We start from the raw sequence: 18031 nt of genomic DNA on the forward strand, positions 1-18031 counted from the left end.
TCCTTACCGGGGGATTTTGCTTTGCTTATTTCTGCAAGGATTTTTGGGGTAAAAATTAATTAATTAATTAATTAATAATTATAATCGTAATAATAAATAAACCGAACCATGATGCAGGGTTATTATGTCCAATGAACCCTGCGACCACAGCAGAGCGTCTGATATTCATTTGTTAACAGCTATGAGCGGCTTATAAATCCTACTCTGGTGCCTTTCTTAGATCTTCACAAATGTTCCAGGGATGGCGTTTTCACTGCCAGCTGAAAGAAATACACAGCACCACCTCAAAATAGTCTCAAAGGAAAGCAATATATTCATGTGTCATTTTCTTTTCCCAGAAAAATGACTGCCAACTGTCATACAACACTGCATTCTGTATATCCCTCAATACTACTGCCAGCTGCCATAAACTCCAAGTCATATTTCTCAAATGAAGTGACAGAACCAACACGTCTTTTAATGATGGAAAAATACACCATTTTGGCTGAATCTAGTCATCGAAGGAACTGATCATCAACTCTGCATTAATAACAAGGATAAAGTGTGTGCACAGTCTCTGCTGTCATGAAGATGATGAATGAAATAGAAATAGCAGCTGGGGAGAGAGTACACTGATTATAGTGCCAGGTAGTACTAATATAAGGCTTAAAAGGTTTAAGAAGCCTTAGTTGTAAGGTACAGAAATTATGATTTTTCTAAGTGCACGTGTCAACGCAGACAAAGAAGAAATAGGCCTACATCTGGGGTGTCTAGTAAAAAGAACTGCAGTAAATATTAGCTACACAAATATGCATTTCATTATATTATTAAGAGTTATTATTATTCTTAAAGCAATATAAAAGTTTGGAAATTGAATATATCTGATGATTTGACTCTGTGGTTTTCATGAATAGCAGGCTATTGTGAAATATATTAGTTGCTTCATCCTGGTTGTTGATGGTTGAGGTAAATGTTTTTAAACCCCAAAAGCGTTTTAAACACCAAATGTAACATAAATGTATATCAGACTAAAAGAATCCAAACCAAACGAGAGGGAACTTTGCCAAGTCCACAAAGGAAGAGAGTGAAAGTGCTCACCAAACGAATATGTGGTTGATCTAACTTTATAGCCCTACCTGTGTATAATAGCTTCCACTTAGAAAGAAATAGTCCACTACGGCATCCAACCTATCAAAAGGACAGAGAATGCAATATATTACACTATTATTAACCCTGAAGTCCTCTAAGAAGTTTGCAAAGGGACATTTAGTTACTCTAACCTAATTGTGATTTATCTGATTAATTAGTATCTCATTTAATTAAAATGTTGATTTATAGCCCAATAAATGACTAAATAAATCAGGGGAAAGGGAGTTTTTGGTCTGATGTATGAAGGGGATTTCAAAAAAAAAATCGGAGATATGCATCGGACACATCCATTAAGATTAATTGTTTAATATGTCACACAGCTCAGACAGTAGCATTCAGCAGGTTTGTTCTTATCCTCTCAGTTGAGACAATGTGAAAATATAAACATATTAAACATAATGAAAAGAGCAGGAAAAACACAGTGGAATGTAGCATCATCGCATGGCAAATTAAATAAAATCACTGTAGACTAAATCTTTAGTTCATGTTGTACTTTCCTTAACAAGCTTACCTGTTTTGCCATATTTGCCAAACGGCGTACAGTATTTCTAAGACCAGTCCAGTTTGCAGTTCATTGTTTACTCAGATTTCGCATCTCAGTGCTTAACATTCCAACTGTCATTTTTACTTCATTCTGTTTCTGCTCCTACAAAGCCCAAACTCAAATAACAGTAACAGTTTCATAATTGGATGTATTAACATAGGAACCAGGGGCCCCAGAAACACTGAGGGTCTTTGTTTTACACAAGATGGGCTGTGGCTAAAAGGATGAAACCATCTCTCAGGAGCATCTTGGTTGAATGAGAAACAGGTGTGATGGCGTTCGGACGCTTTTCCTCTCATGTCTGTGTATGGATGGGCTTAGCTGCATCAGCTGCTCTTAAATATGATACAATGCAAGCAACGTTCACTGCTTTGACCTCTGCATGAAAAGCTCTGCAGATAGTGGTGCAAGTGTGATGTTACAAGACTGCTATGGTTACACAAATGTGGGAAGTATTAGTAAACACTGAACAGAAAAAAAGTCTTGACAATGGCCTTGAGACATCTAAGAAAATGTGTGCTCTAAAAAGACATGAGGCAAAATAATCAACATCACAAACTTAGGTAAAGCCCTGTCATTGCAACTCATAGCTGCGGGCCATGCTGTAGCTTTTTATGTTGCTTGTGCGTGTTGTAGATGTGGTTGTCTTATTCAATCCAGTTCTACAGCAGATTTCCTTACTTTCACACACAGTGCAAACTGACACTTTATTGGAGCTTTTGTCTGGATTTTACCAGGCTAGTTAAGAAGGATTAGTATTGTAAGTGAACTTTCCTCCCTGAGATCCTGCCTGGCCCTCTTCCTGGTTATAACTAGGGAGTTTATCATGATTAATTGTGCATCATTACTCTGAGAATTGTTACCACATGCATAGAGCCAGAGCTGAGAGGAAGAGTCAAATATACCCTCATTAGCCATTTCACAGGTGTGCTCTGCTGGGTTAAATCATGAAAACATCAGCCTTGTGAGTTTTTATTCTCACACACTATTTTGAATTTAACAAAAGGCAAAGTGAAATGACCAAATATAGTGCACCTTAACATGTTTCATGGATAATCCATGATTTTCAGCTTCTCCACTTTTACCTTCAAAATATACTACAGACCACATGCTCAACTCCATTGTCAACATTTCCTGGAATTCACTGTTGCATGAATAAATAATGCGGATTGAGGCATGATTCATGTCAAGAACAATAACTATAATGATAACTATAACAAGTTTAAATATAGTTAATTATATTTTATGAAAATAGTGAAGTCAAATTTCTTCAAATCTTTTGTGATGAAGAAACAAACTCATCTATGTCTTGGATGACCAAATTTTTGTTTTTGGGTGAACTATATTCCTTTAAAGAGCTCAAGCATTTAAAGCAGCAGACAGACAGCATTACTGCAATGCATGCTCAAAATAATCAGAACATTATTGTGCAAACATTATTCAATTCAAATTCTGATTTAACTCATCAGCTGTAAAAGATACCATATGCTCAATTTAATAGTTACAATTTTTGTCCAACTATATATTTTGTTTAAGCTCATGAGTTTAAATCTTCCATTTCAAGTAGAACCCACATACAATTTTTACACCAGCACTGACACTTAAACTTGCTTTTTTATTTGCAGTAAAGTTGTGTGAAGTTGCTTATGGTAATGGTCCAAACCATAGGTGAGGTGGAGTTATGGTAGAGTAGGCTATTTTGGCACATTTTAATGTGTTGACAGAATGAGCTATCTCCTTACTAAAAAAGATACAAATATTGTAAAATATTTGTTTACCTGCATATTGATGTAATCATTAACTGACATCAGAGAACCATAAACATGAAAATGTGCTTTAGGTCAAATGAAATTGGCGTAAAAAATAGAGTTGGAATCCCTGCTATAGCCAACAGAATATGTATTAAAAACAGTAACAGAAACTGGTTGTACAGGAAAATGTGTGTAGATACTGTGATCCAAGTTTCTGCCCAAGTAATTCATTCTGATCATTACACTCAAAGCAAAACAAACAGTTCTACTTGTTTGTTTGTTTGTTTTATTTGGATCCCCATTAGCTTCAGCATAAGCTAAAAGCTATTCTTCCTGGGGTCCTATAATCTACCATGTGACAATACAATTTATCACACACCATACGTACAAGACATTACACTACATTGAAAATACATATTCTACATTTAATACCATTGATCTCAAAATAACAATTATTAAACAATAAAATAAAAATAAATTGCGCCGCTCCGAATAGATCGATATCAAAAATAATGTAACTAAGAACCCTATAACAGTATCTCCTTAAATTTATTAATATTAACTATATATGTTTCATTTGAAGGTAATATTTCTTAAGTGATTTTTTCAAACCATACAAATTGTTTTGTTGTTTAATAGTATTTGGGAGAGAGTTCCATTCACACATTGCTCTATACCTTACTGAACGTTGAATTGATTTGGTTTTTACTATTGGTAAAATAAAACTACCTCCTACTGCATGCCTCGTTGGATAATAATGTGTGTCTGTACTAAAGGATAGTTTTTCATATAAAGTAAAAGGTGTTTTGTTTGTTATAACATTATATAAAAATACCATAAGTGAATACTCCAATCTATTTTTTTACTTTAAACCATGAGAGGCTTTCATGCATTTTGTCAACATTTGATCTAAACCCACATGAGAGAGCCAGACGTGCAGCTTTATTCTGGATAACTTTTAGTTTTTTTATATTAGTTGATGAAGTATTGGACCAAACCACAGAGTAGTAATCAAGATGTGAAAAAAAAACAATGCATAAAGTACTTGTTTAACAATCTGTGGTGTAAAATATGTTGCACATCTTTTAATAACAGCCAAAGTGCTGCCCATTTTAGTTAACAGTTTCTGAACATGTTTGTCCCAACACAATCTACTATCAATCATCACTCCCAATAGTTTAGCCACTTCTTTTGGTTCAACTGAATTTTGCTCTATGCTAAGTTCAAGCTTTGACTTTGCAAGTAAAGAAAAAGGAGTTCCAACCACAAAACAGTTAGTTTTAGATACATTGAGAATCAATTTGTTATTCCTTATCCAGTTCACCACTAACTGTAGTTCTCTTTGTAGTTTTACATTTAAATCACCAATATCAGTTCCTGCTAAATATACAGTGGAATCATCAGCAAACATTGAAATGCATGCTATAGCTATCTAAAACAGTTGGAAGATCATTGGTAAAGATTTTGTAGAGGAGCGGCCCAAGACAACTTCCCTGAGGCACACCCTGTTCCACGACCCTTACCTTTGAAAAGCTTCCATTAAAGTAAACTAATTGTCTTCTGTCTGACAGATAACTTTCCATCCATAATAATGCGGTTCGTGAAAAACCATAATATTCCAGTTTTTTTAACAGTAAGTCATGGTCAATTATATCAAATGCTGCAGTGAAATCCAGCATTACAACACCTATTTTACCAACACCTATATACTTGTGAATGTGAATTCACCCCAAACATGCACACATACATACATGTGTGTGTGTGTGTTTTGACCTAGTAATGTTAAAACAAAGTGTCCCAACATGATCTGAACGGCAGACTTCTCTCTTAAACCCCAAACTCACGTTCATCTGCTTCTGTTTTCATATCGAACAATCCAATCAACAAACCAAGTCACTACTCTATATGCAACTTTACAGACTAACCTTGCAAACTTTGGAAAAAACAATGAAGTGTGTTCTGAGCAAATAATCCTGAGGAAACAAATAACACATTACCAAGGGAAAGTGTGTGTTTGAATATCACAGTATGTTTGGAGAATGCTGAGTTTTGTGCATCAGAGCAACACTCTCTTTATAGGGAATGTATTTGACAATTGAGCGTATAAATAACAGCAGGTGGTCCTTGCATCTCAAACTCTCTGGGGGCGAATCTGTTGTCAGGAATAATTATAGAGACGGAGAATCAGTACAGACAAAAGCACCCGTTTCTGACTGCACCTGTCAACACACCAGAGACATCAGACAGACGTCTTCCGTTAAACACATGATATTACCTGCCTTCGTTTCTCAGCCTTATTTTGTCTCAGACAAAACACCCAGGACCACCCATAGTCGGTTCGCTGACCTTCTGATACATCTCGCATACAAAACTGGAAAGTATTTTCTTGATTACTCAAATTTAGTTTCATACTTCTTTTTATTGCTGTTTTTACAGGATCCTCAAAGTATCTCATCCTCCAGTGACTTGCAGTGTAACCTGTGCAGTGTCACCTTCCTCTGGATTCCTGGATTCATAACACGATGAATCGGATTCATAACTTGGGAATATCACCTCAGGCACGGCAACATGACTTTCAGAATGGCAGAATGAAAGGATATGGGATACAATGAAGCCGCTTTAACATGTTGCTGCCAAAAAGTAGCTGATGTGCCTGCAGGTGAGGGCAGCCCTTCACAACAATGCAGCGTAGAGTTACGAACACAGTGAGAAAGAACTCGCTTTTTAAACTAATTTCTCATTTGTTACATAGTTTCTGTCGGTCTGTGAAATTCTACAACCTGCCTTTAGCTACGGTAACAACGTAAACAAAATGATACACACCAGCACGTGTAAACTACTTAATTTATTGTAGAAATGTGCATTTAACTATGTAAATGTCAACTTGGAAGAATGTTCATAAAACAACAATAATAGAAAAATAGAAAACGTAATTTTATTAAAAAACGACTACATATGAAATGCAAAGATTTACATAGCTGCAGTAATGAGTCATTTTTTAAAGGGACAGTTCACCTAAAATGAAAATTGTCATTATTTACATTACCCACATTCTTTAAAACATATTATGTTCAACAGAAGAAAGAAATTCATACAGGTTTAGAACAACTTGATGGTGAGTAAATGATGATAGCGATTTCACTTTTGCCTTTTTTCCCTTACCTCTCATCTTTCATCCGTAATAGTATAAATAATTGCTTTATGTAATTAGGTTATTAATATGTAAGGGATAAAGCATGGCTAGTTGTGCACTAAACAATTTGAATGCATGATGTGGAAGCGAAGATCCCGGTTGCTAGCCATGCATTATCCCACTTACACTATTTGCCAGCACTGACAAGTTAAAGCTGTTAATGATGTTTGCAGTGCCATATTTAACCGGATGGGTAAAAATAATGGTTATTTTTGTCAGTAACAGTTGTTAGCTCTAGCATTCTGTCCGCTTCAAATAAGAAACAGAGGTAAGACCACATCTATTTAAATGAATTATAGCATTTATTTGAATTAATTATCGATAGAGAGAGATGACAATTGTGTGTGTCTGTCTGCAAATTATGTGTTTGTGTGCATCAATTAAAGCAGCACATTAATATATAACTGTGATTAAACTGACTTGGAACTACCTGTGCATTAAACGGTTTTAATGCATGCCTACCAGCCAATCAGAATTGAGTATTCAGACAGATCATGGTATAAAAACATTAACCATATTACACTCAAAAAGTGCACACACACACACACACACACACACACACACACTCATACACATACAGTCATAAAATAATCCACATCTGAACATATAAAGAAAAACAGCTGTACATCTCATTGCAATCCAACTCAGTGTCATTGTAGTTCAAAGTCACTTTCCTTCCATGAGTAGGGCTGTGTTGGTCAAATCTGCACCAGTATGGCTCACCCTCAATAAATGAGAGGCTCTCGTATCTACTCATTTTTAGGATCAAGCTTTGAGTTTTTATTTTTGCTTTTTTTCTTCTTGGGTTTCTGCAGTGGTTGATCTTTTGAGGGACTCTGAGGCGTATGAGAGGACTCGTTGTTTTGGCGCGTGTATCTCTTGCAGGTGCAGGATGTAACGGCGGTGATCTTGTAGGTGCGTGTGCTGCCGTCCTGGCACTGGAGTTTAATGCGCTGGAAGCGGGTGCGTTCAGTGACACAGCGCCACTCCTGGGCGTCCCGTCTGCTCCAGTAGTGCCCTCCACCGATCCAGTTGGGCAGCAGGTGGGTGGGTAGACATTCTCCAGCACACACTAACTCCTTCACGGGATTCAGGCTGGTGCACTGGCCGTCAGATATATATTTAGTGGACCTCAGCTCCCTGCAACCAACCTGGTGCTGTTCTGCAAAATTAAATGTCATGCTTTAAAAATCAGTGAATGGAAAAGGAATTGTATGATACACAATACTTAGAATAATACAATAGCCTGAAAGACTTAAATAGTTTTAAATTTTTTACATTTAAAGGTTAAACAAACATAGACAGATAGACAGACAGACGGATAGACAGACAGACAGACAGATAGATAGATAGATAGATAGATAGATAGATAGATATGATATATATATATATATATATATATATATATATATATATATATATATATATATATATATATATATATATATATATATATATATAATACAGATAGAATAAATATGAATCCTACAAAAACACATGAGTAAACATGTAGACTGTATAAACACGTACCGGTTTGGTCTCGGCTATCCGTTCGTCTTCCTCCGTTGCCCGCTCGATTTAAGGAGGCATTATTTGGAGTCTGATGAGATGATGCGACCATGTGCCCATTAAACTCTTCAGTGGCGTCATTTTTGAAAGCATGACAGCTTTTTGTCAGAAAACAGAGCAGAAAGAGCAGCTGGTATTCGCATGTGTTGAGGGGCATTGCAAAAGAGTTCTGTTTGGTGTCTCTTCGAAAACTCAGAGAAGGATCATACCTACCTGTTTCTCATCCATGTTTATATACCCGCCCGTTCTTGAACAGCAGCAGTGAGTGGAATGCTGAAGTGTGCTAGAAATGGGCGTGTCCTCGCGATGTAGTACACGCCCACCTACAGTAACCGTATTCTGCACACACGGAAAATGTGAGCTAATCGTCGCAGAAACATGACATGAAATTATTTTAAGTAAATTGGACAAAAAACAAAACAAACAAACAAACAAACAAAAAAACCATTAGAAATATTGTATCCAGACGATTATGTTGATTAACTGTTATATTTATGATTACAAAATACAATAAAAATACGTTATAAAAATACATTTGGTCTAAAACAGCAACACTAAAAGAAGAAACAGCAGATACCAAAACGCCCTTTCTGTGAAAAATAAGTTTTTTATTTTTTTAATTTACTCTGATTCTGTTCAGTCTGATGGACTTTTAAATCTTACTTTCATTCTAACATAATCATATTACATTTTATATGAAGTAAAAATAATAATGACAGTAGTTACTATTATTGTTATTATTATTATTATTACATAGACTTCATATCACACACACACACACACACACACACACACACACACACACACACACACACACACACACACACACACATATATATATATATATATATATATATATATATATATATATATATATATATATATCACAACTCATATTGTATTGTTATTGTAGTGCTGGTTTTAGAAAAGTAGAAAACATCTATTGCGTAGCTCAGTTGATACATGTAAGCGAACACTGCAGTGCAACACTCTCAATCAGAGAGACGCTGTGCTGAGGATGTTGCGCTCTCAGATGTAAACAAGTTTTCAAGCGTATTTAGATCCTCTACATGTGAACCTGGTGCATTGACCTCTAGTGAGGGCTGTAAAGTACGGCATGCATGACAAAACCCATGAAACAGGATAGCCCTGAATTATTTTACCCCAAAATTATCCAAACAGGTGCCTCCGATGAGCTCACCAAATGAATGTGCATAACACAAACGACATGGAGGAAACACAAAAGCCCAATGCTCGCTTTCTTCCACCGAAAACGTGTCCCTCAAAAAGTGTCTAGTTTCACTCTCTCTTCAGGCATTTACGATAAATTCATTCCGCTTGGCCCCCAGCTACACTTCTTTGATTCGGACGAAAAAACACTTTAATATTGTGCTTTTTTTTTTTTTTTTTTTTTTTTTTAAGAAAAAATATATAGGCCCTATATTTCAAAAGCCACTGCTGTCAAAATGATCTCTTATTACCTAAAAAGCACTGTTAGTCATATTGGTAAGGGGGGCGGGGGGGGGGGGTATTGGGATCACTGAATATGCAACCTCAGGGCTTGAAAGAGGAATATCAAAGTCATGCGATACGATGCGGCATTCGCTAATTTCTGCATCTCAAAAACCGGATATTTGAGATAGTTCTTTCATGCACCTGTAATGACCGTGACATGCTCATAGATGGAGACAGGACAGGGATGAATCTCAGGGCAAACAGAGAGGTTACGGCACTGAGTTATGGGTATACTGACATGCGACGTGACAACTGTGTGTTAAATAGACCCTCGTTTGGCCTACAGGGTGAGATAGTCCCCTGAGATGAGGGGATGTGGAGACTGGGAACAAAGCGTTAAGGAACAGACAGAGCCGTCTATAGAATTCTGAGCGAGTGCCTTAGGATGTGTGCAACAGGACCAAGTGTGGGAAAGTCCACGGAGGAGATCCCTGCTCTCTCAAAACTCATCGTGTACTGCAGTTACGACACTGCAGATTAAACTGGACATTTTTCTAACATATTTTGAGAATATGTTAATAGTATATTCTGATTATGATTATGATGCAAATTTATTAAAAAAATGTTTTATTTTTGTTTCATTAGTTGATCATTATTGAAATCTTTTTATTTATTTATTTATTTTTTTTACCTGGAAGATGTTTATGTTGTTATAAACACAGTGATTCTACTAAATGAAGTATGTTTGTAATACATTCTAAGAAGTAAATAGTTTACAGCCTGCGGATGATAATATTGAGCTCACACTTGACCTTCAGAGGATGGACGCTGCCCTCTAGTGGAAAACTATTGAATTAAAATATATGCATTACAAGGCTATATTTCTTTATTTGATCAGTTTAGATAAAAATGAGCCTTCGGTATGAGCTATTTTAGAGGATCTACTTGAAAAGCAAATTATATTGGAAATAGGAAGCAGAATTTAAAAATCTGATGTTATGAAACAAGCAAAAATAGGGGGTGAAAATCTCAAAAACACTTAAAGGAATGGTTTACCCCAAAATGAAAATTTGCTGAATATTTACTCAGCTTCTGGTCATCCAAGATGTAGATGAAATTCGTTCTTCATTGAAACAGATCTGGATAAATTTAGCACTACATAATTTGCTCATCAGTGGATCCTCTGCAGTGAATGGGTGCCGTTGGAATGAGATTTCAAACTGCTGATAAAAACATCACAAGTACTCTGCATGATTCCAGTCCATCAGTAAATGACCTGTGAAGCAAAAGGCTTTGTGTTTGTAAGAAACAAATCTATCATTATGATATTTTAACAGTCTATAATCCATAGTAATGGATTATAGAAAAAAAGTTCATCCCCTTTTGTCCTTTCACATAAAAATCCACCAATGTATTTGTTTAGTACTATTTTAGTTTAGTTTTCCCTTGAAAACGGTGCTTGATCATTACTTATGTCTCTCCTGATTCAGATGAGATGACTTTTTCACTGAAACAGTCATTGGAGTTCTTACAAACATATCTTCTCACTTCACAAAATGGATTGAATTGATGGACTGGAGTTGTGGATTATTTGTGGATTGTTTCATCAGCTATTTTGTGATTTTTTTTGACCAGAGCCAGCTGAATGAAAGATACAAATAAAAAAGAAATTTCAGTATTCAGTGAATTAAAAAATATGAGTAAACATTTTATTCGTTTATTACTTTATTTTAGTGAGCAGAATGAGTACGTTTGGGCTAAATTATTTTTAACCGATGTTTTTAAACATAAGATCTATTCTCTCGTGACTTTGCAAATCTCAGAGTATTGCGTGAGTGGACTCTCTTCTCGTTGTGTTCCCGCTTTAGTCTGCAGAGAAATGCAAAATGGACAAAATGGATGTTCGTTGTTTTTTTAATAAACCCATAACCTAAAAGAGTGGAGAAAATGGTATATATGGTATGTAAATGTGGTCTGCCAGCACGTACCTCCCCCCAGGCAAAAATATGAAATTCTGCCTTTAGCTCTTTGGACTCTTTTGGGACGGCACCCATTCACTGTAGATGATCCACTGGTGAGCAATTGATGTAATGCTACATTTCTTTAAATTGGTCCACATGAAGAAAAAAAATCTACATCACAGATGGCCTGAGAGTGAGTACATTTTCAGGAAATTAGAATTTTTGGGGTAAATGATTCCTTTTAAGTGGAAGAGAAAAAATCTCAAAGTTTTTCTCTATGTCAACAGTTGCCCACAGTCAAAATAGGATGTCCACTGGTCAGAAGTTTGTCATGTTCTCTACATATCCAGTTTTCTGTGTGGTTCTTACACAGCTTAGAATAAGTATACAATCCAACACTTCTGTATCATGGTTTACAGTTTCCTATAAAATGCAGAGCACCAATCACAGCACAGCACGCTGAGGCTGAACTGTATTCCCAGGGGAATTCAACTGTACAAAGAAAAAAAACAACCAAAACATTTCTGTTTCTCAATCCTTTCCAGCATGAGGAGGATCTTCACAGTCCTCGGAGGTTTCACAGTAGTCATCAGAAGGACTGTGCTGAAGTGCACACTCTTGACAACCCCAGACAAAGAGCCAGCATGGAGCCGGCGGCGTTCACTACATCACTGTCATCAGCTGAGAGGAAACAGAAAGCACAAATGAAATATGCTTCATACTTCACTTCTGAAACTCTTATAAGGTAAAATAAAGAACAAAGCTTCTGTAGTATTGACCTTGGTTTTATCATCAGTCCTTAGTTCTTCACTGTCATGACCAAATCCACTGATAAGATCTGGTAAGATCTAACTCAAGCAAATCAAGCATTCCGTAACTAACCAATGACTTGCTAATATGCTAACACTTTACCATTGCTAGAGAGTTCCCTCTGTTTGGGTTGGCGGTTGAGTTGAGCATCTCTCTGTGGCACAGGGGTTTTTGCACTGCCTCTTATGGGTGAACCAGTGCAGCCTCTGTAACGTCTTCCCACAGTAGACCACCTGGAAAGAGAGGAGAGCATTATGGGAAAACAGTGTTTCAGCAACATGTAAAACTCCAATATAATGAGAAAAGGTCTTACTTCACAATATAAAATCATGATCTCATATAATGTAACTCACCAGTGCATTTTAAATTCACTTTTGAAGCTACAGATATCTTTTAATTTTAATTGTATTGCATTTCTAACATCAAAAGAAAAATTGGATTAGGTTGGTTTAGCCAAATTGTCAATGATCTGGGCTTCTTAATTCAAATGCTGTAGGTACAGGATGTGGAAAGTTACGTGCCTGAAGAGAAACCAAATACTAAATAGCAACTTAAAATCATTAGTATACTTTGTAGATGGTCAGTATGCGTGATTAACTGTAGAAAAATATAAGTTTGGCTTCAAAATGATAAAAAATGTCAATATTAACTGAATAAATGTTGACGGCAAGTCATGATTATTTAAGGAAAGAGGAAGCACATTATACCATTTTACAGAAGGAGCACTTCTTGTCAGCACCCCTCTCTCCACATGTAGCACAGTACTATGTCCATAGGCACCATCTGGCCCGTCAATGCCGGGGTCAGAACCGAGAAAGCTGTGGGGTCGTTCCCATGGTAACAACAATGAGATGTTAACAATGAGTTCACACATTTTTATCATTTGCCATCAGTCAGCAAGCTATTAACATCTTTACAGCCATTCAAAAGTTTGGTTTAGTGTGACCAAAAATGTGTAAAATAAATTAATACTGTGAAATAATATTATAATGTAAAATAACTGTTTTTGATTTGAATATTTTGTAAAATTTAATTTATTCCTGTGTTGCAAAGCTGAATTTTCAGCAGACATTAATCCAGTCTTCAGTGTCACCTTCAGAATTCATTCAAAGAAGCTGATTTGCAGCAACAAACATCTTTTATTCTTAAAAATAGCTTCATATTTTTGTTTAAACCGTAATACCCTTTTCTTTGATAAATAGAAAGTCCAACAGAATAGAATGTCTTTACGGTCACATTTGATCAATTTATGCATCCTTGCTGATTAAAAGTCTTAATTTCTTAAAAAAAAAATTTTTTTTTATCTGATTCCAATCGTTTAAACCGTAGTGTATAATCTTAAATATTTAATAAAAAAAAAAATGAAGTTAATTTGTAAAATAGTGATTATTATTGAATATTAACTATTAAAAATATATTAATTAAATATTAAAATATGCTATCTGATGATAATTAGTTGTATATTATATTATTAACAATATTATAAATCTTTTTATTATTATTATTATTTAATAAGTAATTCCACATAATATGACTCCTTAAAATAAAAAAAATTTGTATGAAAAAGCAGCCATCCGAGCAGCAGTTTGTCCTATAGATTTGACTAGATCTGTCTCTGATCTAAGATCATCTCCATTATTTCAGCATTACCTGTGGGAATAAAAGTGACAGTAAAGAAATTTCTTATATTAACATTACAAAATATTTATATTTTCAAATAAATGCTGTTCTTTCAAAGAATCCTGAAAAAAATTATCATGTTTTCCACAGAATGATTAAACAGAGCAACCATTTTCAGCATTTATTATGATGGGATTTAGGCAATAATGAGATTAAACTTTCCTAATGAAAACAACAATGCTTCATTCCCACTGATGTGATTAAGAGCATAATCATAGCCACTATAATCGTCATATAATATGTGACATATGCCAATTGTAATCACAATAAACAGCCATGTGAACATCTTACTGTGATTAATTCCTTACTCGGATTATTGGAAATAATCACAGTATTGGTGCACATGTAAATGTAGTGACTGATAATAAAAAGTAATGTTTCATGAGCAGCAAACCAACATATTAGAATTATTTCTGAAGGTGAATGTGACACTGAAGACTGGAGTAATGATGCTGAAAATTCAGTTTTAATTCAGGGGCAGCTTTTAAAAAAAAGGTATCATGTCAGTGAAACTTTTGTATCTTTAAACGTTAGATAAAATGAAACTTAGTAGCATTTACTATTGACATGAGTTTACCTGAGAGGCCAGTGAACATGAGCCCAGTATAACCATACTCATGCTCATTACAGTTGACATCAGCTCCGTGCTGCAGCTACAGTCTGCACAGGTCTGCTTTGCCCTTATAAGCCGCATGCATGAGAGTGGTCATGCCATACTGAAACGACATGAAATGGCTTTCAACAATTTTTTCGTCTGCATGACTAAAAAGGCGAATGACTTTCAGCCTCTTACAAATTGTAAAAATCCAAGAAATGTGTCTGTAGTATGGAGATTCTGGCAAAACACTGCCACTTGCTGAGAGTGACATGAGCTTGGTGAGTCATTATTTACATTTACATTTATTCATTTAGCTGACACCTTTATCCAAAGCGACTTACAATTGCTATATATGTCAGAGGTCGCACACCTCTGGAGCAACTAGAGGTTAAGTGTCTTGCTCAGGGACACGTTGGTGTCAACCGGTGGATTCGAACCCAGGTCTCTCCGACCAATGGCATGCATCTTATCCACTGCGCCAACACCACCCCATTATCTTTGTTGCTCCTTGGATGAATTCGAAAGACTGCGTTGGTGGCAGAGCGAACAAGCAGCACATCTGATTTTGACAGGTGGGATACACTTATCAACTGCTGTTTCCAATCATTCTGGCCCAAAAAGGACCTCAAGAAGTCTATAGGTTACATCTAGTGGACCACCTCCGCCACTCATGGGTCTCTGCCATATGCCTGAATATCAATGCATAACATATGCCATCACTTCACCAGACTACCAGCCACTCCACTTGTTTACATAAAGGCTGATTGTCACAAAACAACTAAATAACACAATATTTACAGGGTAAGCCCTGTATATGTAGTCAGACTGCAGTAAAATAGCATAAACATTAAGAAAAGTAACAATAAGTATGGGTTGTGTTTGGCCAGCCGCCCTATGTCTGATTTCATGTTTTGTTGTGTTCCAGCTTGGTGAACCCCAATGAGCCATAACTGGTGCTTAAATGGCCTGTAAATTACTACCCATATTCATCAACTTTATGATCTTATCTCATCCAGACAGTTAACACGCACGCTTGGATTGCTGAGGAGCTGGGTGGCCTCTTGCACATCACCTTTTGAGAAAACACAGAGTAGAGTTTACAATCTAAACATTAGGGATCATGGACAAAACATGATGATCCACCATTTTATTTCCATGAATGGTCTACATTCCCAACTGCTCTTTGTATAAAGACACTTAAAGTATATTGAAGGCATTTTCAAGTCAAGATTATGCAAGGATTCAGTAAAATACAGTACTGAAACAAACAGAAAGTTTAACTAAATTGGTTAGTTTATAGATGTGAATGACGTGAATGAATCTTACACGTCTGTATAACGTGAAATGGGTACTTGGATATATTTTGTTATGTTTTTGAAAGAAGTTTCAGCAAGGCTGCATTTATTTGATCAAAAATACAGTAAACACAGTAACATTGTGAAATATTTAAAATAACCGTTTTCTATCAGAATACGTTTTAAAATGTAATGTATTCCTGTGATGCAAAGCTGAATTCTTCTCAGCATCATTACTTTAGTCTTCAGTCACATGATACTTCAGAAATCATTCTAATTTGATGATTTGCTGCATAAGATTTTTTTCTGATTATTAACAGTATTAATTTTAAGCAGAAATATTAAGTAATACATGTTTACAGTATGGAGCCAAAAGAGTATCAATAAAGATAAATAAAGATAAATGCACACACTACATTCACATATGCACACACAGGATACACAAATGCACACAAAATTCACAAATACACATACAAAATTTTAAAAGCACAGAAGATTCACAAATACACACACAAAATTTAAAAAGCACAGAAGATTCACAAATGCATACAAAATTCAGAAATGCACACAAAATTCAGAAATACACACACAATTCAGAAATGCAAACAACATTTACAAATGCACTCAAGATTCACAAATGCACAGGACAAGACTCAGAAATGTATTTCTGATGCACAAACACATATATCTTGATTTACAAAACTGCTTGCGGTCTGTGAACTTCACTGCATTTGTGTGTGAATTTTGAGACTCCCCTGACTTGGCTGGACACACAAATGCATTTTTTTAAACAGGGAATGATCTGCAACCAATCAGATATCTCCCTTGTTTTAGCCAATCACAAGAATGCACCCCACATAGGGGATTGTTTACTTATAAGCTAATCAGCGAACGAACAATCCACTTTCCTCAGTGAACGATTCACTTTCCTCAAGCAGCGAACGACTCACTTTCCTCAGGGAACGACTCACTTACCTCACGCAACTGGCGACTCATTTTGCGCAGGCGGACACCCACTTTGCGCAGCAGGAGACTCACTTTCTGCAGCCAGAGAGTCACTTTCCTCTCGCAGCGAATGACTCACTTTCCTCATCGAACGATTCACTTTTCTCACGAGTCACGCAGCGAACGACTCACTTTCCTCACGAGTCACGCATCGAACGACTCACTTTCCTCAGCGAACGATTCACTTTCCTCACGAGTCACGCATCGAACGACTCACTTTCCCCAGCGAACGATTCACTTTCCTCATCGAACTATTCACTTTCCTCACGAGTCACGCAGCGAACGACTCACTTTCCTCACGCAGCGAAGTTGAGCGAACGATTCACTTTCCTCACAAAGCAATCAACTCACTTTCCTAAGCGAACGACTCACTTTCCTCACGCAGCTGGAGACCCACTTTGCACAGCCGGAGAGTCACTTTCCTCTCACAGCGGACCACTGACTCTCTCTTCATGTAGTGACCTTATATTGTAATTAATGTGACTTCTATATTGCATCCAAAATAATATTTAGATATATTTAAATATTCAAAAAGGTGTCAATTTTTTTTACTTTCATCAAAATATTTCAATATTTTACTGCAGTCACTGGGCTATATGTATTGAGACATTTAAAAAAAAAAAGAAGAAAAAAAATTACAATTGCATAAATAAGTTGGCTATAATATGCTGCACCACAGGCATATCGTGCTGTGTGAACGCGTTCATGTGATTGGCTTATAAGTAAACAATCCCCCACGTGGAGTGCGTTCTTGTGATTGGCTAAAAGAAGGGAGATATCTGATTGGTTGCTGATAATCCCCTGTTTAAAAAAAAAGCATTTGTGTGTCTAGCCGGAGCGGCAACCAGGGGGCAAGGAACTCGACCGGAAGTTGAAGTCGGGTGGGGCCTGCCATCTTTTAGCAGAACTTCACTTGCGTTAGCATTCCCATTGACTCCCATTCATTTTGGCGTCACTTTGACAGCGAATAACTTTACATCTGAGGCGTTTAAAGACTCCGTTTGTCCATTATTTATTTCTAAAGATACACGACAATGTATAA

At 36.3% G+C, this 18031-nt stretch overlaps 1 protein-coding gene across 2 annotated transcripts; it reads right to left on the reverse strand.

Moving 5' to 3' along the window:
• Positions 1 to 6338: 6338 nt before the first annotated feature.
• Positions 6339 to 8471, reverse strand: LOC113091475 (sclerostin domain-containing protein 1-like). 2 transcript variants are annotated; one of them, XM_026257037.1, is made up of 3 exons: positions 8399 to 8471; positions 8147 to 8283; positions 6339 to 7778 (listed from the first exon to the last, which is right to left on the reverse strand). In XM_026257037.1, the coding sequence occupies exons 1-3, from the start codon at positions 8407 to 8409 to the stop codon at positions 7366 to 7368; spliced, it is 561 nt and encodes a 186-aa protein (XP_026112822.1). In that variant the 5' UTR covers positions 8410 to 8471; the 3' UTR covers positions 6339 to 7365. The 2 variants fall into 2 exon arrangements, with proteins under 2 accessions (XP_026112822.1, XP_026112821.1); XM_026257036.1 differs by lacking the exon at positions 8399 to 8471 and having other exon boundaries at positions 8147 to 8392.
• Between the last annotated feature and the right edge of the window lie 9560 nt (positions 8472 to 18031).

Source organism: Carassius auratus, unplaced genomic scaffold (genome assembly GCF_003368295.1).
Source record: "Carassius auratus strain Wakin unplaced genomic scaffold, ASM336829v1 scaf_tig00214186, whole genome shotgun sequence".
NCBI classification, from domain to species: domain Eukaryota; kingdom Metazoa; phylum Chordata; class Actinopteri; order Cypriniformes; family Cyprinidae; genus Carassius; species Carassius auratus.

Excerpts from the sequence above, each read along its gene's own strand:
- LOC113091475 (XM_026257036.1), bottom strand. The coding sequence starts at position 8,342 with ATGCCCCTCAACACATGCGAATACCAGCTGCTCTTTCTGCTCTGTTTT. Across the intron at positions 7,779-8,146 it reads GGATAGCCGAGACCAAACCG|AACAGCACCAGGTTGGTTGC; the intron begins GTACGTGTTTAT and ends TTAATTTTGCAG.